Source organism: Panthera pardus, unplaced genomic scaffold (genome assembly GCF_024362965.1).
Source record: "Panthera pardus isolate Hobbes unplaced genomic scaffold, ASM2436296v1 HiC_scaffold_25, whole genome shotgun sequence".
Taxonomy (NCBI): Eukaryota; Metazoa; Chordata; class Mammalia; order Carnivora; family Felidae; genus Panthera; species Panthera pardus.
Genome location: NW_026526821.1, coordinates 11,943,030 through 11,968,420, shown reverse-complemented (window position 1 = coordinate 11,968,420; position 25,391 = coordinate 11,943,030). Strand labels below are relative to the sequence as shown.

The following is a 25,391-nucleotide window of genomic DNA, read 5'->3' as shown; positions in this document are numbered from 1 at the left end:
GCTTTTGGGAGTTTGTTTTGTTTTGTTTTAGAGAGAGAAGGCTCGAGTGAGCAACGGGGCAGAGAGAGAGAGAGAGAGAGAGAGAGAGAGAATCCCATGAGGGGCAGAGAGAGAGGTGGGGAAAGAGAAACCCACCCAAGCTCCTCACTGTGAGCTCGGCGCCCAGAGCGGGGCTCGAGCTCAGGATGAGGGAGCAGCCAGTTGAGGGATGGGTGTTGGGACAGCTTTGGTGCAGACGAAAGCAGTAAACGCAGGCCCTGCTCTCCCACTTAGGAGCTGTCTCAGGTCACCTTCCCGTTTCACAGCCATAAAATAAGCGAGTGATACTGACAGGCATGTCCCACCTCGAGATGCTGTTGTGTGAAAGCTACCTGGGAAACTGTAAATTTTTTTCAAATGTTCATTGGCATTACTGCCCTTGTTGATAGGACCTGAGAAATTATAGATGAATCATAAAATGTCAAGAAGCCATTGAGAAAGAGAAATGAAACGAATTTAAGACCATCTCAGATGCATTTATCGGACTCAGGGCTATTTTTCTTGAACTCTGTCTTTTGTGGCGTTCATTAGCACGTATGGGCAGGAGACCCAAACAGTTCTACCAAAAACAGAGAAGGCACAAAGCGGTTGGAGAAAAGAGCCCTGGACAGTGTTTCCCAGACGAGCTAAGAGAATTTTAGGAGTCCGTCCGTGTTCCGCTCAAGAATAGAATCTCCGTTACCTGAACACTGACTTGTTTCCTTTGTTAAGGGATTCCTTGCTAAGCACAACCACTCTGTAGTAGTTAGCATTTTCTTGAAAGCTTTATTAGAGGTTACATTTAGAATTTTTACGTTAGAATAAAATGACATTTTTATAATGGAAGGAACCCAGGGTTTGGAATCAGGCTGACCTGGGTTCAAGCCCCAGTGATGCCACCGATAGCCGTGCGACCCTGAGCCACTCTCTCTGAGCTACATGTGTCTCAGCAGTAAAGTGAGGGTGATAATGCCCCAGCCCAAGGTTAGATTTGAGGATTGAATAACTACAATCCTGCGTGAAAAGCATTGGACATCAGTGAATGTGAGACCCTTTCCTCTTCTACACCTGTCCCCCAGGCACGGTTTCATGTCTTTGTCCTAGTTTTGTCCTACTTTTGCAGGAAGAACTTTCTCAAATGTTGCTTAATTAATTGTAAGAGGTGCTTAGCAGACCTTAAACAAAACCAAAAAAAAAAAAACTTTAAACTATTTTTGTTATTCTGAAAGTAATACCTTTATTCTTTATATAAAAGAAAACACAGAGCGCATTACGTGCGATACTATTACCCAGAGGTAATTACAGTTAACAATTTGGTGGGAGTATACATACATTTTATTGAGATGGGCTTATATCCCGTATACTGTATTGTAACTTTTTCTCTGAGCAGAGTTGAAAAATAATGTCACATAACATCATTTTCCTTGTTACAGAGTATTCCTTTCTACAAATGTACTATGATCTGTTTAGCAAGTTCCCCCATTATTGGCTTTTTCACATTTCTCTTGGCAAAAATTTCTATGGCTTTATTAGGAAATTCTCAGACATCATGCTGTAGATAAGACCTTTAAAAAGTCTGATGGCAATATTTTTTTCTTGTTTAGGATCTACTCTGGAAAGCCTTTTAGCTTTTGGGTTTTAACTTTGGTTCCGTGTCTTGGCTACACGTACTGAACATTCGTGATAAAGTATTTTGTCCAAATTGGAGGTGACATCATGAGTTATTTTTACACATTGGGAGCTCAACTCAGCTGCTTTATGTCTAATTTATTTTGCTTTTAAAAATCTGTCAGAAGGAGGATCTCTTCTGAGCTTTTCCAAGAGGAAAGAAAAGGTTAAAGGTTTTCTGTTAAAGACTTTGACAGAAGGGTAAAGATGAGAAGATATTTTCTTTTGAAAATGAGAAATGATGGAGTCGCTGTAACTAGCCAAAGTTTCTTCCCGGAAAAGTGCTTTTCTGAAGGCCAAGATCGCCTGTGATGGCAGTTCCCAAAACCGCCTCCGTGCGCCACAAGCGTGTGTAGCTTCCAGCCCCGCCCCCCTTCGCCACTGCTGGTATCCGGCCCGGGGTGGAACATGCTAAAGGCCGGCCGTCCACCCCCAGCGTCTGGCGAGGGCCCTCCATGTGCCAGACGTCACTCAGAGACCCGCTGGACTGGACGGAGCTCAATCCAAGGTGGGGGAAAGCTGCTCACGGAAAAGTGCGCACAGTGCCTTGAGTACGAGAGACAGACAGCCATGCTGAGGGGTTCGAGTGAGGCTTCTCAGCCAAGTTGTCCGTGAGCCCGTCGGCATATTCAGGTTGAAGAGGAGAGAGAGGGGAGGGTCGGGGAGCAGTACAGGAGAGGGCCGCTTCAGCTTTCCTTGGTTATAGGGTAGAATCACGTCTTGTTTCAGAGTGGGCTTCACAAATGGTTGCTTTCAAAGTGACCTGACACGTTTATCTTTGCAGCTGAATATGTGAATGAATTACCCCTTTTTTTGAGGTTTTCACTTTCAAAAGTTCCAGAAAGCTATCTTCTGCTTCTTCGGGGGCTTTAAAATTTTTTTTTTTTTTAATATTTATTTATTTTTGAGAGAAAGACAGAGTGCGAGCAGGGAGGGGCAGAGAGAGAGGGAGACACAGAATGCGAAGCAGGCTGCAGGCTCTGAGCTGTCAGCACAGAACCCAACACCGGGCTTGAACCCACGAACCACGAGACCATGACCTGAGCCAAAAACGGACGCTTAACTGACTGAGCCACCCAGGCGCCCCTTCGTTAATTTTAATTAAATTATTTTTAGCTTTGATTTGTTAGTATGACGATTTATTCTTACAATAATTGCTGTAGAGGAAACCTTCTTGCGCTCTCCGGCCGCAGCGTAAGCTCACAGAATGGATCCTGAAGCAGCCTTGTCTCTTCAAAGTGTGAGAAAAGGACCTGAAAAACAAAAATGTAGAAATTTACCAGGTCAGAAAGAGTCCAAATTCTAATTTCATTTATGTTGAGTTGAGAAATCGTTGGCCTCTGTCCTGGGTCTCCTATCAACCCTTGGTGTGACCTCACCAGTGAGTCGCTTCCGTGGGGCCTCCGCATGAACGGAAAGCAAGGCTCCAACCCGTGTACCAGCCGTGGCGGCGATATGGGGGTCGGGGCCGGGCACTGTGTGCGGGTGGCCTGCAGATCCGTCTGGGAACTGTGGGTGAGCACTGGCCCGGTGAGAACCCTTGCTGGCTCTCAGCACTCCCCAAGGTGGGGCGTTAACCTGTGGTCTGCTGGGAAAGAAAGGGGTGGGGGAGTTGTGCAGTCAGGTCACTTTGGAAAACTTGTGCGAGAAAAGTTAGATTCCTTTTTTGCAGGAGTTTTCAGAACCTTTGTTATGTTACACTGTGCTGCGAATCACTACTGAAAACTTCCTGAGGTTATTTGACCAAGCTACACTTTTATTAGAGATTATCCCACTTTAAAATGACAGCAATTCATGAAACACTGATTCATGAAACTGAGTATTTCTATTGACAATTCTTTGTTTTGTTTACGGATTCAGCAGAAATTTACTGAGTGTCTTTGTATACTAGGCTCTGCCTTAGGCCCTGGATATGTGGCAGTGAACGAGATGGATGCAGGCATGGGCTTCATGAATGACTCATGACTTTGGCACTTGCTGTGAAGAAGTAAGGGACCAGGAGAGCCTGTAATATGTGAAGGGGTCAGGGCGGCTGTCCCTGAGGAAGTGACACTGGCCCTCGGTTCTGAGGAACAAACTGGGGAGTTAGCTGGGGGCAGGGAACAGTGAAAGATGACCTACAGAGAGGTGCCCATGACAGTGGGGTCCTTTCTGAATGAGGAGATGGGGTCATGAGGGCAGAGGAGTCAGCTCCTGCGTAGACAGACTGGCCTTCCTCCTGAAAAGCAGCAGGAAACTGTTGCTGGGTTTGAACCGGCCAGTAACCCGATCAGATTGTGTATTTTAAAGGGATCATCCAGGCCAGTGAGGGGAGAATGGGTCAGTCCCTTAGGAAGACAAGGATGTTTGGACAGAGTGATGGAGCCCAAGGCCCGGAACAGAGGGTGGTAAGGGACGGAAGGAGAGAAGTGGATGGGCTTGCGAGTAGTCTAAGGGTAGAATCCGTTAGGAGGAGGGTCTTTAATGACAGAATAACTTCGTTGTAATGGTATAATGGTTTTCCCTTTGGGGAGAAAACCGTTCATTGAATTTAATGGCTTCCGACATTTCACTTTGTTCTGTTAGCCTAAAAGGAAAGTTCTTTTAATTCTCCCTAATGCCTCCTAAATCCACTCTCTTAGCCTGTACCCAGTGACACTTCTTTTTTTTTTTGTAATTTAAGTTTAAGTTTATTTATTTATTTTGAGAGAGAGAGAAAGAGCCTGAGCAAGAGAGGGACAGAGAGAGAGGGAGAGAGAATCCCAAGCGGTTAGCGCAGAGCCTGACGCGGGGCTCGAACTCATGAACCGTGACATCATGACCTGAGCTGAAACCAGGAGTCGGACAGTTAACCCACTGAGCCACCCAGGCGCCCTCTCAGGTCGCCCCATTCTCCTCTGATTTCCTGCCATGGCTTCAATGATCCCCCCCAGCGGGATCCCCCCCAGGATCCCCCCCCCCAACCAGACTGGAAACACTGCCCATGGCTCCCTAGTGCCTTTGGGATGAACTACCATCTCCTTAGGTTGGTTCATCAAAAGCCTTTCACACATCCGCCATGGCTGCTGGTCTTGCCTTTTCTCTTGCCGCTGTTCTCTGCACTGGCACCCCCGCCCCTGTCCCGTTTCTGTGTTCTGTCCCTGCTAATCTCTGAAATTGAAGCTTCCGGAATGTGCTGTGCATTCTTGGGGTCCTTGCCTCTGCACATGCTATTCTCTCGGCCCCGGGCACTTTCCCTCATTTCTTCACCTGTTAACTCTTCTTTTTTCTAACTCTAAACCTGGCTCACGTGTCATGAGGAACCTTCCTTGACCACTGCCAGGCTGAGTTAGATGCCCCACCCCGTGTTTCTGCACCCTGTGCCCTTCCCCGAGTGGTCATTTGTTCCCGTCTTGTTTGTCTTCCTCACCAGACTGAAGGAGCCCTTCCAGGGCAGGGACTCTGCTCTCTCATCTCGGAACCCCCTGAAACTAACACCGTGCCTGCAACAAAGTAGGCAAACAAATAAGTGACCCAACCCGATGATGGAATGAGCGAATGAGCGAACGCCTAAGCAAGAATCCAGTTCTGAGTTTTAGTTAACTTCTAATAACTTTGTCTATAACATTTTAACTTCTTCCTGTTTTTCTTTTATTTCCTAGCACAGCTGAAGGTTTAACAAGGAAAAATATGTCAGATGTCAGTGGGTGGCAAACATTTTTACAAGCCCTTGGCTACTTCCTCAAAATGTTCTTTGGCTCAGCAGCACTCGGCACCCTCACTGGCTTAATCTCTGCACTAATATCCTTTTAATATGATGAGCACGCGTGGCCGAGAAGATTTTCTTAATTACATTCATCTACATTCAGCCATTTTCTCCCCTTCCTTCTGGAGGCCGGGGGCCAGTTTTAGTCTAAGGTTGAGTTTGAAGAAGGATCTTTATTTAGTTTGGGTTTGAGGATCACTTTAATTGAAACTCAAGGATTTTTAGATTTAACATGTTAAGATTTAGGACGTCACTGTTCAAAGCGTCAGATCTCAGTTGGATCTGATTTCAGGGGAGCTTCTCAGTTCAGATTTTCAGTTTCACTGCCTCACTTTTCACATTCAGAGAACTGGAAATTAATTTCCTCTGAAAATACCAGCTTGACTAAGTCTTTACCCCACTGAAAGTGTTTATCTGGAAGACCAGACAAGAGACTTTTAAAATGAGCTCCATCCAAGTTATTCGCACTGATGGCATTGTTTAACAGCCCATAAGCTTTTCCAGCCGGAGGAGGAAAAGGCTCGTTAAGGCCAATGACACCTTCATTGCTGTAGAAAATTTGTCCTGCTTAAAATAGGAACAGGCACCAGACCATTTCTGTGGGAGCCTAAGCCTGTGTCTCAGGGAGTTGGCCGCCTGGCCCTCGTCCACGAGCAGTTTGTTCCACAGATGGCCGGGAGAGCCACCCCTGCCTGTGACAGCCATGCTTGTCTGCCGTCCTGTTGAATTTTGCCTTCACCTCCTTTGTCCAGAAGTCTAAAGGCATTCTATTGTTGGCTGACAGCGTCTCATATTGTACCAATAAACGGGATGGAAAGGAGAACTTTTTCTAGTTCAGCGTTTTCCTCCATATTCCTCTCGGGGGACAGGGGGGCGGGAAGCATCGGCTGTGATGGAGCCAAGTAGATGGGTGCTGTGAGCCCAGCATAGGCACGTGGGCTGTATTTGAATACAGAGAAGATTCTCCTTCCACAAGGGCGTGAGTTTAGAAGTCTCCAGGGATAGGAAGGAGGGTCCTTCTGCGGGGCCTTTTACCCTGGAGTTCTGGGCACCCCGTTAGCGGTCTCCTCTGACGTTGGAGGAGGGGTGAAAGAGTGACTCGGCCCTGGAAGGGACCTGCCATTGTGGGCTGTCCTCAGTCTGGCTGCGGCCCCAGCTCTGCCCCCGCAGCCCCAGCATACTGCCAGCCTTCCGAGTCAGCATTTTTTAAACACGTTGACTTAGGTTGATTTTAATTTCCCCCCACCATTTGTCTTAGGAATTTACAGCTCTTAGTGTTTTGTCAGCTTCCCTTTCTTAAACACAGTCTCCCTGCAAAGAAGAAAAAAAAATCCATAATGACAGGTTTTCATGTGTTACCTTGGAATGTCCCAAACTCTTTTGTGTTCGTTGTTTACCGTGTGTATTTGGAAAGCAGCGGTTTTGTGACTTTTCTACATCTCCCGTCAACTGTCCCTTGGTTCTTTTTCCTTGACAACTGTTATTTACGTGCTAAAGCATATTGACTTGAGGAAAACGCCTTCCTTGGAGTTTGGCATGATGATCATTTTTGCTTATCTTCCTTATGGGCTCGCTGAAGGAATCTCGCTCTCGGGTAAGTGACAGAAACATGAAATGCTGGGGTTGACGGCGGTCCTGCCTGGTGAAAGAGGTTATGTCAGTGGGGTCACTTTCAATCCCAAGAGACGGTCACAACTCAGAAGAGCTTAAGCAATAAAGGGGATTTACCGGCCCTGTAAGGACACCTCTGAATTTAGACCTGGCTGGATTCAGGGGCTCAGTGTCATGGTCACATTTTCTCTTCACCCACCATCCTGTAGTGGAGATCAGAATATCACTTCCAGTGCTGCTGCTTTCCCAGAACAAGGCCTCTAAGGGGCCTTCACTCAAAGGATGGGGTCAGCCTGCCAAGGGCAGTGAATCCTCTAGCCTGGCCCTAGCCCCTGGTGCCCACTGATCTGCTATATTCTGTCATTACAGTTTTGCCTCTTCTAGAATGCCGTACAAATGAAATCATGTAGTGCATAGACTTTTGTGTCTCCTTTCTTTCAGTCATCATAATGCTGAGACACATCCATGTTTTTGCAGGTATCAGTAGTTTATATATACATTCTCACAGCACCACATTTTATCCATTCGCCATTTGAAGGACGTTTGGGTTTTTTTCAGACTTTATAGCTACGAATATTTGTGCCTATTTTCAAGTATCTTGGATAAATACCTAAGGGTGGGTCGCTGGGTCATATAGTAAGTATATGTTTTATGTTATTAGAGACTGCCAAGTGTTTTCCGGAACGATGGGGCCATTTGGCATCCCCACCGGAATGTTAAGAGAGAGTTCCAGTTGTTTCACGTCCTCATCAACACTCACTCTAATGTTTGAAAGTTTAGCCGTTCAGATATGTGTGCGGCAACTTGATTCTGATGTGTTTTGGAGTAATTCTTTCTATTCTGCTTGGGGTTCATGGAGCTTCTTGGGTTTATACTTTATGAGATTATAGCTCTTCACCAAATTTGGTAAATTTTTACCCATTTCTTTAAATGACTTCCTTCTGTTCTCCCATCTCTTCCCCTGTTGGGAGCCCAGTTACTTAAATTATGATAGACAACATGCTATCATCCCATAATACACTTTGCTTTTCTAATTTTTTTCAATCTTTTTCTTTTTTTCTTTCTAAGCTTTACTTTGCTTCGGCCAGTTTCTGTTTCTGTGTCTGTGGTTTGGATCTTCTGCCTGCCCATTATCCTGTCGGTCCCATCCAGTGTATCTTTTTTTTTTTTTTTTTTTTTTTAATTTTTTTTTTTAACGTTTATTTAATTTTGAGACAGAGAGAGACAGAGCATGAACGGGGGAGGGTCAGAGAGAGAGGGAAACACAGAATCGGAAGCAGGCTCCAGGCTCCGAGCCATCAGCCCAGAGCCTGACGCGGGGCTCGAACTCATGGACCGCGAGATCATGACCTGAGCCGAAGTCAGGTGCTTAACCAACTGAGCCACCCAGGCGCCCCAGCATCCAGTGTATCTTTCATTTCAAATATTGTGTTATTCATCTTACAGAAGTTCCCTTTGGGTCATTTTTATATCATTGTTTTCTCTCCTCACGTTCATGATTGTCTCTACATTCTTGAGTATATGGAATACATTTATTTATTTAAAAATTTTTTAATGTTTATTTTTGAGAGAGAGAGACAGAGTGTGAGTGGAGGAGGGGTAGAGAGAGAGGGAGACACAGAGTCTGAAGAAGGTTCCAGGCTCCAAGCTATTAGCACAGAGCCCAACGTGAGGCTCGAACTCATGAACCACGAGATCATGACCTGAGCCGAAGTCGGACGCTTAACCGATTGAGCCACCAGGCGCCCCGTGGAGTACATTTATAAGAGCTGCTGTGCTGTAATGGCCTTGTTTGCCAGTTCCATCCTCTCTGTCCATTCTAGGACTCTTTCTGTCAGTTAACTTTTCTTCTGCCTCTAAGTCATATTTTCCTGCTCTTTGCTTGCCTATTAATTTTGTATTGAATGCCAGTCGTTGTAAACTTTATTATGTCGTTGACTACTAGATTTTCTCATATTCTTCATAGAGTTCTGGATTTTCTTCTGCCGTGTCTCTAAGTTTCTTGGCATCCATATAATCCTTTTGAAGTTTACTTTTAAACTTTGTCAGCAGGTCCAGACTAGCACTAGGAAGTAATGCAGTGCCCTTCTGAGGACTCTGCCTCCCACTCTGGCCTGTAGGAACGCAAACTTCCCAGCCTTATGTCTCCTTCGGGTTTGTTGGCCTATTGCTTTTAACAGTCCGGGAATCGGGGGGCCACTCTCGCAGTTCTCTGGAGCTCTCTTTCTGTGCAGCCCCTCCTCTCAGGTATCCTGGCTGCTTCGGGTCCCCCTCTTCTCAGCTACACTGACTGTGCTGGGCTCAATTTGGAGTTCCCCTCCCCGAGCCTCAGCCTGGAAACTATGTCAGGGCAGTAAAGTGGGCTGGGGCCTGGAGCAGGAATGGCCACTTTGTTTGTGTCCCTGTCAGTAACGTTTCCCTTCTGACAGTCCCACCCTGTGGTGCCCAATCCAGAAGACAGTTTCGTTTCATAGCTTTTATCAGGCCTTCTAGTTGTTTATGGCAGGACGGCAGCTTTCACAGCAGTTATTTCTTCATGGGCGAAGTGGGAGTCCCCAGTGGTTTTTAATGACTGTTGAGCAGAAGTCTCCCCACAGATCACTCTCTGGAATTACACGTGGGAACTCTGTGAGCAGATCTTGCCAAGGAGGACGCCGAGAGGACTCTGGCCATTTTCAATGGAGAACTCTTTGTAAACCTCATGGGGTTTTGTTTGTTTGTTTGTTTGTTTGTTTGTTTTTAATTTGATTTGTGCCCAAGCCAGTTCTCTTGGATAGTTTTGTCTCAGTATCTGCCATCAAGTTCCTTCTCTTCTCTTTCCTGAATTTTGGCACTTACATAAACATTACCTGTGAGTCATTGGCTGTAGCCTGGCTATTTTTACCTCTGTTTTTCTAAATTGCTCCCCACCCCTTTGAGATGAACACTGAGTACCTGCTGGCAAAGATAAATTTCATGCCTCTGTTTGGAATTTGTGATTAAAACAGAGGAGTGTGTTTCTTGTTTCCAGAGAGGCAGTGTGAGTTCTGTGACTAGGGTTTCGTTTCTTTGAGGACCTTGGCTGCACACACCAGTAGGGCCGAAGACAGCACGTGCAAGCCAAGAGCACACACGGCCACCTCTCGACAGTTGGCCTGGCTGTGCCCACGTTAGTCTTCGGGATATCTGTCACACAGGGTTTTCAGAGAAGGCTAGGATGGCCCTGATGTGTTGTGAGGACCTTCTAGTCCGTCGGAAAAGGAGTACATCAGGAAAGGTGATGTTTGCTGTCCCTCCTTCCTTTCCACGCGGTGCTTTCCCTGTCACAAAGGCTTGAGCGAGCAGTTGCCAAGAACACGGAGCAGGACGCTGCCTCCAAATCACACACCTAAATCACGTGTTTGGAACACAGCGGTTAAGGACACCGGACAGACCTGGGTATGAGTCCCAGCCCCGCCTCTCGTTAGCTGTGTAACCTCACACGGCCCATGTAACCACTCTGAGCATCCACTTCCTCCTCATGAAATGGGGCCACCCCGAGGCTTGTGGTGAGGGTTAAAGGGAGCGATGCAAGGAAGAATCCTGACCGAGGGCATCAGTGCGTGTTATTAATAGGGTGACCGCACATCCTGGTGGCCCTAACATGTAAATTCATCACTCTCAAAAATATCCTGGTTTCAACAGCCAATTGAATAGTCCCCCCCTAATTATGAGTTAGTGTTAGCTATTCTCAGAATCTTTGTTTTAATTCTATCAGTGTTAGTTATTCTATTCATTTAGGCCAGTTTTGAGGGCCACTTTACCCTCTAAGGACTGAAGGATGAATAGACCCCCACCTTTGTCAGTTTAACCAACTGTGGGCTGAGGGAGGGGGATTGGGGCAGAGTGATACTCTGTCATGATGGGTCACAGAGGATGGAACTTTTGGGGTTGAAGGGTGAGCTTGCAAAATTGACCAGGACGTAACACGTTCTGCAAAAGTTTGGGAAGATGTGGGCCAAAGGTGGAATGTGTTGTGCAGCCCTCACGTGCACAGGTGCATATCCAGGGAATTCCTTTGCAGCACTACCTGTGAGAGAGAACATTTGTGTGTTGGAAGCAACCAAATGTTCATCAGTCATAGGAAATTAAGGAAGTTTGGGTCTGTTCTCAAAATGGAATCCTGTGCAGCCGCCGAATAAATGAATTTGACCTATTTGTGCTGCCACAGAAAGAACTCCAAGATGTATTGTTAAATTTTAAGAAAGAAAATTGGAACACCGTGTATTCATCCTTTCTACAAATATTTATTAAATGCCTATCCTGTGCCGAGAACTGTCCTTGGTACTGGGGATGCAGTAGTCAGCAAGACAAGAGCAAAGGAAAGACAGTTCTTTTCATAAACCCATACGGCAACTTCAGGTAGTGAGAAGTGACAGGAAGGAGAGAAATCAGAGCCATGTAATAGTGGCGTGGGGGGGCAGACACATCATGCCTTAGGGGATCAGGAAGGTCTCCTCAAACAGGTGGCACCCAAGCTAAGACCTGCATGGTGAGAAGGGAGTCAGTCAGCCAAGGAAGGGTCTGGGGCAGGAATGCTGAGCAGTGCTAAGTGTCCCAGATCCACATGAGGGAACTTGACGCCCTCCAGGAAGAGCAGGAAGTACAGCATGGCTGAGGCACAGGGGTAAGGACCCCAGCCCACGGGGTTCTTAGGCCCGAGAAGGAGTTGGGATTCTGTGATATGTGCAAAGGCAGGTCAGTGTTGGGAGGCCTTTTGAAGATCCCTCTGCTGGTGATACATGCCGTGTACATAATGCAATCCTATTTATTGCTTTTTATTTTTTATTTTTTTATTTTTTTTAACGTTTATTTATTTTTTTGAGACAGAGAGAGACACAGCATGAACGGGGGAGGGGCAGAGAGAGAGGGAGACACAGAATCGGAAGCAGGCTCCAGGCTCCGAGCCATCAGCCCAGAGCCAGTTTGACGCGGGGCTCAAACTCGCGGACTGCGAGATCGTGACCTGAGCTGAAGTCGGACGCTTAACCGACTGAGCCACCCAGGCGCCCCTATTTATTGCTTTTTAAAGATAGATAAGCTTTATAATGGCATAGGAAAAGAACTGGCAATCTGTATAGGGAACTGTTAACAGTAGCTACCTCTCTAGGCGAGGTGATGTGAATGGAGATTATCTTGTTTTACTCTGTACCTCGGAGTCTGGATGTTTTAAAGCAAACTATGTTTATTTTGAGGTAATTAGCAAAGAAAACTGGCTATGGTTTGATCCAGACTTCAGCCAGTTCATCATATTTTACCTACAGTAAGGTATAGTACACTGGACGTTGTACCACATGACACGTTTCACCTTCTGCCTTTGGACTTGAATCTCTATTCATCACCATTCTTCATTATGTTTAAAATAGTGGGTTTAACTGAGACTAGAAATAGATTTCCCCTCTCCCACCCTCCCCCTTTCCTTCCTTCTTTCCTTCCTTCCAAGAAGCTGACCTTTTTACTGCACTGTTATTTACATCCTTAAATGATTTTGCCTTCTAGAAGAAGTACACGTGTCAGAATTCTTACAGGGCATTTTTTTTTTTAATGTTTATTTTTGAGAGAGAGAGAGACAGCGTGAGCAGGGGAGGGGCAAAGAGAGAGGGAGACACAGAATCTGAGCTGTCAGCGCAGAGCCCGACGCGGGGCTCGAACTCACAGACCGCGAGATTATGACCTGAGCCAAAGTCAATGCTCAACTGACCTAGCCACCCAGGCGCCCCAAGGGCATTTTTTAAAATACCCAGACCTTTTGTCTCTATAAGTGAGCCTATTTGCGCCATTTTCCCCGTGGTGTTTTTACAGCATGTGTGGAGGGCACCTGCAGGGGGTGAAGGTGGTCTGGGTGGCGGAAAAGCTACCTGAGCTTAGGGAGCACTCAGGGCAGACACTTGAGCTGCCCCTTGGGCTTTTGCACCCTCTGCTGACGCTGACTCTTCCCTTTCCCCAGAACTCGAGAGATGTCCCCACCTCAGACTAGCCCGGGGTAAAGGCGGTGGCTGGCTGTTCACTCTTGCATTGGACAGAGGGCTCATTTTCATATGGTCCAAATTCAGCCTCCAGATGGGGTTTGTTTATCTATACGGAAAAATTGTTAATATTTGAGTCGGTTGTCGTCATTAGAAGCTGGGAGATTTCCCATAAGAAACAGATTTCTGGCATTTCTCAAAAAGCCAGAAGGGAGACTGGTCAGCACTTAGGCCCCCCACCCACAGGGCTGCCATCAGAACTTTGTAGGTGGGCTTGTGTCTTCTTCGCCCACGTGCTGGTCACCCTTTTTTAATTTTTATTTTTATTGTCTGGCCCCTAGAGATTCTGTTTCCAAACCCTGGCCTAGGGCGCCAGACTGAGCAAGCCAGCCAGACCCCTTCTGGGCTATGCTTGTCCCCTTGCTGCAGAGCGCTGAGGCAGGACGGGCCCGAGGGTGGGCAGGAAAGGTCCCTGGGGCTCTGGCAGCAGGTGCCAGCATTAAGTCCCAAGGCAGCTCCCACATTCTGCTGTCACGTCTGACTTCCCAGAGCCTTTGGCTTTCTTGGAGTTGTCATTTAATGTTGGGACTCCAGTGAGTGGTGATGACCTCTGTGGGTGGGACAACAATGCCGGTGGAAGCCCACTCGTGTCACAACCCAAACGTGACTCAGGCTCCTCTGGGGCTGACCTTTACTTCAAGGTGAGCACTGCAAGGTCTCAGCTTTGCCAGTGAGTTGATAACCCTTCTCGAAGCAGACTGGTGAAACAAAACCCCTTGGAAGCCCAGAAGCTAGGAACTTTTGCCGCTGGACTGTGATGCTAAGGCTCAAGTCCGTAAAAACTGAAGTGTGTCTGTGCCTCTGTTCGTGATTGAGCCTCAGTTTTCTCATCTGGACATTGGGACTGACAGCACCCACTCATGGAACCATCAGGGGCTAGTGAGGACAAGCCATGTACAGTGCCCGTCACAGGACCAGGGCTGAACAGGTGTGGGCAGTCTCGCAGCTGTTCAGTGGAGTCCCACACCCAGCCTCTGGTCTCTCCCCTTTTTCACGTTGCTTTGCCTTCGCTATGTTTCGTTGCAGCGTCAGAAAGGGTCAGCAGTCTGGAAGGTCACCTGCAGGAGCGGACTGGGAGAACAGCTGGAGGCTTTCTTGTGTGTGTCTTATCTAGCGGAGCAGTGGTTCAGAGCGACTCTTGACCTGCAGAGTCCTCTCGGTGCCCTTGAGGAGCAAGGAAAGCTGTCGCCTGTCCTCCCCTTTCCCTGTCCCATCTTGCCAGGTGTGCCTTATGGGAAACATTGCTGGAATTTTCCTGCCCAGCCTCCTCTGTAGGAAAGAATGAAAGAGCAAAGGAATTTGCTGTTTCCCAAGAGGACTGGGAAATAACCTGGCTCTGCCGCGGCTCTCCCTCAGGCCAGCAGTGCCTGGTGTGCCGCACACAGAGGGGGCCTGCCTGTATTTGGAGGTATTGTTTAGACCACAGGCTGAGCCCTTGAAATGTCTCCGATGCAGTTCTGTGATCACCCTTTTCCAAATGGGGAGTCAGCCAGTAATCCCTGTCTGTCTACAGAGTGGCAGGACTGAGTTAAAATTTTGCGTATAAATTTTGACTTGTAATTCATACATTTGGGCATCTTATTTAATGCCTTTGTAAAAACCTCAGCTTCCTTACATGAAGACGAGACCCCCTTTCTGCTGCTGAGGCAGAGGGCAGCACTGAGAGGTAACCCAAGCACAGAGCTTGGGGAGTAGTGAGGGGCAGTGGGCAGATGCAGAGATCAGTTCTGAGTGACCAGTAGAAGGGGTGGACTGTCTTGTGGAACTTTAGACAAAGGACACAGGGGTGCCTGGGTGGCTCAGTTGGCTGAGCGTCCAACTTCAGCTCAGATCATGATCACACGGTTCGTGTGTTCGAGCCCGTGTCGGGCTCTGTGCTGACAGCTTGGAGCCTGGAGCCTGCTTCGGATTCTGTGTGTCTCTCTCTCGCTCTCTGCCCCTCTCCCACCCACACTCTGTCTCTGTCAAAAATGAATAAATGTTCAAAAAAAATTTTTTTTTAAGAAAAGACACATAGCCTTTTATTGTCATTCTTCTCTGTTTATATTATAGGAGTAACTCCTGGTGATTATGGGAAAATTAAAAATTAAATAAAAATCCACCCATTCTCCACATCCATTCTCGTGCTCCCTTTCTTCCCCAAGAGTGGTTCACCTGCACCCCTTCTCTCCATGGGTGATGCAGACAGCTCACGCCTGTTCGGCCCTGGTCCTGTAATGGGCACTGTACGTGGCTTGTCCCCGTTCCCCTCTGACAGCTCCATGAGTGGGTGGTGTTAATCCCAGTGTCCAGATGAGAAAACTGGGGCTTGGAGAGGGGAAGAAGCTTGGCCTGAGGTCACCCAGCCTCGGGAAGGAAGCTGCTGGAGAGGGGGGCCTTTAGCATTTCTCTACAACCTCTGGGAGGCCCCAGCTATTCTATTTTTTGCCTTTTTTTTTTTTTTCTGAAAACACGTAATCCCAGAGGGTCCAGTGACTTGTAGAAAAGTGTGATATTGTTTGCGTATCACGTAGCAGGTGCTTTTCTGCTCTCCTCATGTCTGCTTGCCTCTTGCTCCCTCGCTAGGCATCATGGCCATCCTGTTCTCGGGCATTGTGATGTCCCACTACACGCACCATAACCTGTCCCCGGTCACCCAGATCCTCATGCAGCAAACCCTGCGGACCGTGGCCTTCCTGTGCGGTGAGTTCTGCTCTGTGTGGTTCTGCGCAGGCCTGCCCACAGCTCACTGCTCTGCCACACCCTGATGCAGGAGGCCTCAGATTCTCCCTCTCGGGAGAGACAGCAGAATTCCTCAGAGCCACATACTGCGCTCCCTTATCTTCTGTTTGTTACCCTGGCTTTCAGATTCCATAATGTAAACCTAACTCCTGAGAACTTTCTGGAACATTTGATGGCCTACAATTTTAAGACTAAAAATAATGAGACGCATATGTTTGTAATGTTTCAAAGTGACAGTCCCAAAAATGTGTTCCTTGGCACTGGCACTGGTGAGGGTTAGGTGGGACGAGACTTCCCAGTCCGACAAGAGTCTGGAAAATCCTGGGGAAAATACAGTTTCAGCTTGTGAGCTGCAGGAGCATCTTGAGTTACTGAGGAGGGGGGTGGGGAGTATAGTTAGAGCATTTCCCCAACCTGTCCACAGGCCCCTTTTCCGCTAGAGCCGCTTGAAGGACATGATCCGGGAGCTGGCACACTGATGCTCTGTTGGGCGGGGCCCGCTGTGAGGACTGTTTCTGTCAGACAGTTTCAGTGTGAGCTCTTGCTCCCCCACACTCTGTACCTCCCTGCCTCCTCCCTGGTTAAGAGCTGGCAGCAAAGGACGCACGCTCACACGGTCCCTCCCCTCCGGCTTCCCGGGTGGCAGGGCCCTGGCATCATCGCCAGCATCTGCCTGGCACTGCGGCGGGGTTCCTCTCATTTCCAAGCACAGGCGCCACACCGTCACGTGCTGGGAGGCAGGGCCAGGCCGTGCAGAGGCTTCCTTCTGCAGCCCAGGGGGTTCACATGCCCAGAGGTCAGATGACCTGCCCGCGGTTAAGAATTGATTCTGGAATCCAGGTCTGTCTCTTCCTGGTCCGGGGGGGCTCTTTTTTCCACAACGTCCGACTCACAAAGTCCTAGCCAGGGACGCTGAGCCTGACTCTCACAGTTAAAGTAATATAAAGCAAAACACCCATCTATTTTGTACCCATCGGACTGGCACGCCTTTGGTTTGCTAATACCCACTTCTACCGTGGGCATATGGAACGCAGGCCCCACTGACAGGCGTGGGCACTGATGCCATCTTCTGGGTTTCAGAGCCGTATGCTCTTTGACCCAGCAGTGCTCCCATCAGGAATTTAGCCTGGACATTTGTCATAACTGGTAACAGCAGAAACAGAAACAGCTTAAGTATCTATTGGTGGAGGCTTTGTGAAATGAGCCGTGACATACCGATATAATGGAATGTGTGCTGCCAGGGAAAAGCGTAACATAGATCTGAGTAGGTTCTAAATGAGCTTATTTGGAAAGATCACAAAAATGTTTATTAGATAAGAAAAAAATTCAGGGAGAAGGGTGGGAGCAGCTTGTGCACTTGCTTTAAAAAGAGACACGTTTGGAGGAAAAACGTGGCTGAAATGTTTTAAAACAGCCTCTGTTGTAGGATGTTCAGCTATTTTAAAATGCAGTCTTTGTCTCCCTGATTATTAGACTATTCTGGGGGACACCACAGGTTGAGCAGGGAGACTAGTGCTGGAAATTCATACGATGCTTTTTCTTGGGATATACAAGTGCCTGCTTGCACAGACAGTAGGTGTCAGACTCTTTCTGACTTGAGGGGTGAAGCCAAGAGTTGGAAATACCCTCCTTGCTGCAGACCCTGCGGGCCTAAGCCATCTTCCCAACCCTGTGGCGGCATTAACTACGCGAGGTCGAGCATTTAGCTCAGTCCGCCCCGGCAAGGAAGTCGGCAGAGGGCCCTTGCCACATTAGTTATGTGGTGTCTGCGGCCATTTGCTCCGAATTTTTGCCGCTCTGCTGTAGTCGTGATCCTTGCTAATCACAGTGTTCGACAAATAGACAAGTTCGTGTGTTCATCATCTTCCCGGGCGGGAGAGTATTGATTTGCATGCATTTGACAGTTGACCCACTGCCTGGGGAGATTCTGAACAAGCGCGGGTTGTGTGTGTGAGAGGGAAGAACGGAAGACGCCAGGCACACGTTCCACCAGGATCTCGGCCGCGGCATTTTCCAAAAAATAAGCAGAGTGTTACAGCGGACTCTCACTCGCCGTGAAATGTTTGCTTGCTTAACAATTTAGTACTGTGTTAGAAGAAAATAGTTGGGGCTGAATAATCCATTCTTTGGTTTGTTTCAGAAACATGTGTGTTTGCATTTCTTGGCCTGTCCATTTTTAGTTTCCCTCACAAGTTTGAAATTTCCTTTGTCATCTGGTGCATAGTAAGTATTTTCCTTGTTTTTTATTTAATTACTTATTTGTAGATCAATAGCCACATGTTCTGGATTCATTTATGTAACTGTTAACTGTTCAAGGTCAACAGCTACATAGACACTCTTCTGTTTAAAGTTTCTTTTGTTAAAAAATCACAAACATACAATAACAGGAAAAGGGATGGAATTAAGTGAATGAATATCCCTGGGAATGAATTTTTACTTCTTTTTAAATTTTAAACGGCCTTGAATTTATGGTATTGTCTAAAAAGTAAAAGTTTATCTGTTTTCTCTGGTGGTAAAAGCAGATCTCAGAATTGGAACACATAATTGACCATAACCATGTAAAAACATCATGCATAGAAACAAAAACCATGTTAAAAGATATAGCTCAATGTTCACAGTGGTTATAGAATTGGGGATGATTTTCTTTTCTGCTTTTTCTGCATAATTTATAACGCATATATTTACTTATTACTGTAATTTTCTTCCAATGTGTCCATTTTGGAACGTGACCTTGGACACTTGTATGAAGTAAAGATTACCAGGCCCTTACCTCCCCGGAGGTTCACCCAGAACAGTCATCCCAGGTGATTCTTACGATTCAGAAGGTTTGGGAAACTTATCAGTGGACTCGAGGCGGCGGGAGGAGACAAATTAAAATATACCTTTAAAAAGGGAAAAGAAAAGTTTAATCATTCACAGTAGAATAAAATCGTTTGGAGAATGGAGTGGGGGAGAATAAATGTTTAGCATTTAAAACAAAGGTCCAGCTCCCTCGGGCGTCTGATGGAAGTGACATGAATGGCTTCTAACATGTGGGCATTTAGCCTGGCGCTCCCAGGCCTGCCTTCCCTTGGTGTGAGCTCACCTCCCATAGGCCCGCCTGCTGATTCATACTGTAATCCCTAATTTCATCTTTGTTGTCCTTTTAGATCCACTGTTAATTTAAGACATGTGAGAACACACCTTGTTGTTGCTGAATTATCATAATTCATCTTCAGTTAGCTTTTATTACCAATGCCACTTAACAAAACCCAGCTGTTGAGAGGCAGGCTTTTTTTTAGCACTTTCACCTACCGTGTGCAAACCAGTGAGGCCTACCTGTTTGGCATGGGGGGAAACTGAGGCACAGAGAAGCTAAAGAACCCTGAGGAAAAGTGTTTCTCCTTGTAGCAAGAGCCCTTTGCTTTTGTCACTGTTATGTGTCCTCCGAACTCAGGTTTCAGGACAGAGAGAACAGCAGCAAGAGCCATTTACAGAAAGTATAGCAGCCTTCAGTGTGGTCCCTGGGTAAAAGGGGCCACATGTGGTCAAACCCGAAACCCAAGTGCGGGAACGAAAGATCAGATTTCAGTGGGTGAAACGAGATGGCTCTCTCGGCCGTGGGCTGCGAGCCAAGGGAAAAAGGGAAGGTGCTCCGGAGGGGGAGCTGGGGCTCCCCCACCGTTGCCGGAGGCTTCCCCGTGCTATTCAGACGGGTCACCTTCCGCTCACTCAGTGGTCAGGGGCACGGGCTGTCGGGGCTGACCAGGTTTGGGACATGGCTCCACAACGTCCTGCCTGGGTCAGCTTGGACCTGTTACTTAACTTCTCTGTCTCCGCTTACTCCTGAAATGGACACAGTAATACCTGCTTCATAAGCATATTGCAGGGATCTAAACTGAACAGGATAGAATGCATAGAAAATGCTTAGCACAGTGTCTGACATAGAAATGTTACATGATTGGGAGCCGTTGTTATTAACTCGGCCATCCGAGACACACGGTCCAAAGCAGGCTGTTTGTGCTTGTTAAAAGAATAAACTTAGAGTCTACCGAATGTACACGTGTGTATCGTACGTATGCTATTTTAAGTTAGTTTAGTGAGAACCAAGATGAAAACAAAGAGAGCAAATTAATAGTAGTGCTAGGTATCCACTTAGAAAAGATTTCAACCTTATCTAAAGCTGTATTTTGTTAAGACCGACTCTGGAGATGGTTAGGAGCCAAAAGCCATGGCAAGCAACTGACCAGACAGGGTGTGTGTGACCTCCTTCTAGAACATACCTACACATTCCTTTTTCTTGGAGAGCAGCATTTACGAGAAGCATTACATGGGCCCTTCTCAGTGATCACTCCTTTCCCTGAGGAGTGGGGCACCCACGGGAGGGTGAGGAGCACCTTGTCTGTCCCTCCAGAGCTAGCCCATTGGGAATGATTAGCGCAGGCCCGTCCCATGGCGGAGCACCTTGGGGGGAGTGAGATTGCCCCTAAATTAATCTCTGGATAGTTTGGCATGGCCTCTTGCCATTCAGCTTTGTTCTGCTCTCATAACGAAAGCCGGCTTTGATGCCTTGTTAGTCGTCTCTTTCTGGCTACGGAAACGTAACGTACAAAGTGCTACCCTTTCCCAGACTCCTAGACACTGGCGTCTAGAGCGGCACGCCCCAGCTGGGTCTCTGCCTAGCACTGTCATTCATGTCTCTCATGGCCAAGGGGAAGGCTGTGTTTATTACGGGCGTGTCACAAGATCTGTGTTAGCTTCAACAAGCTTAAACTTGGAAGACCAGAGGTTTCTGAGACTTAGTTGGTTGTTATTCACAGGTACTTGTACTGTTTGCCAGAGCGGTGAACATTTTCCCTCTTTCCTACCTCCTGAATTTCTTCCGTGATCATAAAATCACACCGAAGATGATGTTCATCATGTGGTTTAGTGGTAAGTCCAATGCTGAATGAACAGTGGAAGGAAAATACGTCGTATAAAGGCACACGTCGTGTAGAGAGAGCCCTTTGACGATGAGCAGGCCTCAGAAGGCAAAAACCATACGAGCTCCCGCTTAACAAGCACCTACTGTAACCCAGGCCCCGGGCGAGTCCCTTGCAGACAGGACCCCTCACAGCCTCGGTGCCATGAGTAAATGGGTAGAGTGCACATCTCCTCCACACGTGAGGAGGCTCAGGCTCGAGGGCAAAGGACTTGAGTCGGGGGACGACAGGAGGCAGAGCCAGCATTTCCTGTCTCTCTGTCCCTGCTCCTCTGGACAGACAGGGCCGCCCGGGTGAGATGCGAGGCGCAGCTCTCACCTGCCTGAAAGTAACGAAGGGCTCAAAATAAAAAAGGTTTGTTTAAACTTTTTTGCCAGTACAGGCTGGGTTTGGATATTTTTTTAATTTAGTCACTGAGTTCTGAGAGTCGATTGGAACATTTTAGTTTCTGTGCAAATTCCTCTACCTTTTAAAGGATGGGAATGATTTCCTATTTGGTACCTAATGAACTGGCTCCTTAGGCATCTTTAAATTTGTTTTTGAGCAATATGTCCAGCTCTTTGTACTTTCTTATTTAAATAATATAATTTAAATATTCCACGTGGGTCAGGGTATAGCAACATGCCTTATAAGCTGTTCTCTACTCAACAGCATTATCTATAATTCCTCACAGATTTCTCTCCTCTTTCAAAAGGCCTTGTTTAAAATATTTATGTGTGTCTGTGCAAGGTATGTATGTATGCAGAGCGAGAGAAACCTTTTTCTCGATCTTTCTTGCCAGTGAGAACAAAGTTTTTGTAAAGTAGTTGATTTCAAAGAACATCTAAGAGATGTTGTATCAGATATTTTACATGTTACGTGAGCTTCGTGGGAGAGGGGCGCAGGCTAAGAGACCTCTGTGGGCACGGGGCGTGCTGCTTTAAACAGTGAGGGCTGTTGGCCCCAGCGGTTTTCTGAGCCCCCTCCCCACAGATTTTCACCCTCTCTTTGCTGGATCCTCAACCTCTGTCTCTACTGAAGCATCATCATTGAAACTCTTGAAGATTCTTCTCTTTGCCTCTAAAAACCCAGCAACTTCAACCCAGATCCCTCCCACACACCCCCTCCAGCTGCTTCCCGTCTCCCATCACAGCCAGACCTCTTTAAGCGGGCTGTCCTCACCTGTTTGCTTCACTCTGTCACCCCCTGTTCACGGGGCTGAACTTGGCCTTGCCCAGGTCACCAGCGACCTTCTGCAGCCAGACCTGGTGGGCCCTGGGTAGCCCTGGTCCAGCCCAGCTCCATGGCTTTGAGCTCCTTCTTCCCACCGACCTGCTTTCTGCCCGGAGACCCTCTTCCCTGGGCCTCCGGGCCATGCTCCTGGTTGCCCTCTTTTCCCTTTGGGGTCTCTGCAGTTTCCCTCCCCTCCTTTACAGACCCCTCAGTATTGGCTTCCTCAGGATTCAGCCGCAGACCCGCTGCTGCTCTTGTGTTCCCACAGGCCCGCTCATCCTGCGGCAGTTCCCATACTCCCAGAGCTGTTTGCGCTTAGATCCTGACTCCTGCGTCTAAATCCTCCTTCAATGCTTTGGAGACACTGCGATCTCATTGTCTAGGACTGAACTTACCTTTCTGCCCAACCTGCTGCTTTTCCAGCATCCCCTTTCCATGGAAAACAATAATGTGTATTACAACAAACGTGTGGCTAACTCAGTGTTTGCTGTGTCTGCACCTGTCCTGTTCCAAGACATTTTATCCTCAGGCCACCAGCCTGGCAGGCCCTGTTTTTATCCCGTGTGACAGGTTGAGAGGTTGAGTTGAGTCTCTCGCTTTAACCTGAGAGGCCTGGGGGAAAGCAGGGCATTAGGGGGTAAATCCAGGAGCTAGACTCCAGACCCTGTGCCTGGACCACCCCTAGGACGCCCCACCATCGTCCGTGCCCTTCTCTTCCTCGGCCACCCCACCTCCCGCTCGCCCCTGTGGCCTGTTGCTTCCACTCTCCATGTCTCTCTTAATGCCATCCCCCTGCTGTGTCCCCGTCTTGGGTCTACACTGCTCCTGTGGTCACACCCCCATCATGCTGTGATGCTCCAGCCTCCGTGTCCGGACCAGATCCTTCACTGTGTGCCCCCCCCCATTCCCCCCTTCTTCTGGCACTCACCATCTCACGGGTCCTTGTCTGAGGTCTCCCCTCCCCGGGACCTCCCCTCTCTGGCACCAGGCAAGCCAGGAATTTTGCCGGGAAGTGCTGTTTTCAGTGCAGCCCTTCAGCCCAGCTAGCAGCCTTGCGGGGGACCACACCAGGAAGGAAGAAGGGAAGAGTTCATGAAGCAGTTCCCAGCAGCCTCTGGCCAGCAGCAGAGCAGCCCCGAGCCTGTCAGGAGCTGCGCAAGGGCAGCATCTTCAGGAACCAGGGGCCGCTGGCCAAATTGCCTTCTTTGTGTGGCCCCGGGAGGACATGTCTTTCTCAGTCTCAGTTCCACATCTATCTATCTATCTATCTATCTATCTATCTATCTATCGTGAAGAAATGGAGGACCAGCTTTACCGGCTCTCCTGTGAAGTCCAGCGAGATTGTGTGCGCAGAGCCCTTAGCACAGGGCCTGGCACACACACGGGGAGTGTGAGCCCTAGGCTGGATAATTCTCCCGCATGCACATCTGGGGCTTCGTGGCCCGGACAGGTCACCTCCTGTGAGCTGCTCGGCCGTCCTGTGAGGTGGGAGTGGCATGAGCTCAGGTCCCACTTCTCTGCAGCCTGCTCTCCTCACACCCCTGAGCCTCACGGGAGGACCTCGCACTCGGCAGTGGGGTGCGTTAGAATGTGCGGCCGGCCTGAAACGGGGCCGTGCCCGGATTGCCAGGGCGCCCGGTCGGTGACGCAGCTCCCTCCTCCCTGTGCGTCCCCTCTGACCCCCTCCCCTGCCCCCAGGCCTGCGGGGGGCCATCCCCTACGCGCTGAGCCTGCACCTGGACCTGGAGCCCATGGAGAAGCGGCAGCTCATCGGCACCACCACCATCATCATCGTGCTCTTCACCATCCTGCTGCTGGGCGGCAGCACCATGCCCCTCATCCGCCTCATGGACATCGAGGACGCCAAGGCGCGCCGCCGGAACAAGAAGGACGTCAACCTCAGCAAGACGGAGAAGATGGTGAGTGCCGCGTGGGCCCGGGTCGGGGGCAGGGGCTTGGCCTGCACCGCAGCTGGGAAAGGGGGAAACGAGACACGATTTGAGGACCTGAGCACCTACGCACGCACGCACGCACGCAGAACCAGAATTCTGAGGGGGAGCCTGGGGGGCCCAGCGTTTTGTGGATTCCCAAGCCCTCCCGGTGATGCTGATGCGGCCGGAGTTTGAGAACCACCGCATCCACGTGCCCTCCACGCCCCTCCCCCCTCCTGCACCCGCACCACCGCCCGGGCCCGCCAGCGGAGGCCACGTGGCTGTGGCTTCAGAGCCAGTCCTCCAGCAGAGCAGCAGATGCTACGTTCACACTCTGGTGGCCTTTGGTCATCCCTGCGGAGGGCGGGCCTGGCCTGGGCCCGGGGCCTGGAGCGGTGCTGACCTAGATCCAGTGACCTGACACCGCCTCCCCCTCCAGACCGGCCCTGCCACGCTACTTGTTCTCCTTGCCCTCCGGCTCCCACCAGGACCGTTCCCCGCCCCCCACGCTGACCAGGAGACGCCGGCCCAGGGCAGAACCACAGCTGGTGCAGCTACGGGCAGAAACGACGAAAGAGCCTCCCTTGTTCCGTTTTCTGGGAATGAAATAACCTAGGTGGCAGTTCCCAGTCCTGCCTGCACATAGAATCACCCTGGAAAGCTTACAGACCAAACCCCAGCCCACACATAAATTCTGGTTTATTCGTAATTCAGGTTTATCCCTGGGTATCCATCGTGTTTTCACAAACCTTCCCGCCTCCCCGTGGGCTCCCAGGAGGCGCTTTGCTGGCCACAGCACCCCGCACTGATGCAAAAGCACAGTTAGGGCTGGGGACACTGGTGGCCGGAAGCGAAGGGCCGCTGGATGGGCCGGGTGGTGTGGGGCCCCCCAGGAAGACGCCCGCTGATGACCCTCAGACCGCCTCCCCTCCCCCCGCAGGGCAACACCATCGAGTCGGAGCACTTGTCAGAGCTCACAGAGGAGGAGTATGAAGCCCACTACATCAGGCGGCAGGACCTCAAAGGCTTCGTGTGGCTGGACGCCAAGTACCTGAACCCCTTTTTCACGCGGCGGCTAACTCAGGAGGTGGGACACTGGCCCGCGCCCCCCAGCTGAGGGTCCCTCCCCTTCCTCCCTCAGGACCTGCCGCGGCCAGGAGCAGGTGGGCAGCGGGGAGCCGGCCGGGCCAGCTCCCCCCTACTCGGCCCTCCCCAGGCCGGCAGCTGGATACGCCGTGGAACTCAGCATCTGCTGTTTTTCCTTCACTGCCATTTTTAGCGCTAGTTTAATAATAGACTCGTCAACAGTTTGGTTTTCCTGGATGATAGACTCAAGACGTTGATCGGCTACTGAGTCTGAGCTGAAAATTTCAAACATGCGGGGCCTCGGGCATTGGCTTAGGGCTCTTGTCCATCCCCCTGGGCACAGCTGTCCTCTGGGTGACAGTGACACAGTCTCCTGGGGACCGGCTTGGGCCTGCTTTGCCGAAACTGCCATCCG

General features: G+C 49.2%; 1 protein-coding gene across 4 annotated transcripts in view; it reads left to right on the top strand.

Moving 5' to 3' along the window:
• SLC9A8 (solute carrier family 9 member A8) overlaps positions 1-25,391 on the top strand; it is a 68,836-nt gene that overhangs the window by 39,380 nt on the left and 4,065 nt on the right. For 3 of the 4 annotated variants that reach the window (XM_019458179.2, XM_053890152.1, XM_019458177.2), the window contains 7 exons: positions 5,307-5,445; positions 6,899-7,004; positions 15,631-15,747; positions 17,927-18,009; positions 20,586-20,697; positions 23,658-23,878; positions 24,831-24,977. In XM_019458179.2, coding sequence (XP_019313724.1) covers positions 5,307-5,445; positions 6,899-7,004; positions 15,631-15,747; positions 17,927-18,009; positions 20,586-20,697; positions 23,658-23,878; positions 24,831-24,977 — 925 coding nt within the window. The remainder of the gene's footprint in view (positions 1-5,306; positions 5,446-6,898; positions 7,005-15,630; positions 15,748-17,926; positions 18,010-20,585; positions 20,698-23,657; positions 23,879-24,830; positions 24,978-25,391) is intronic. The other variant, XM_053890153.1, reaches the window with a different exon arrangement.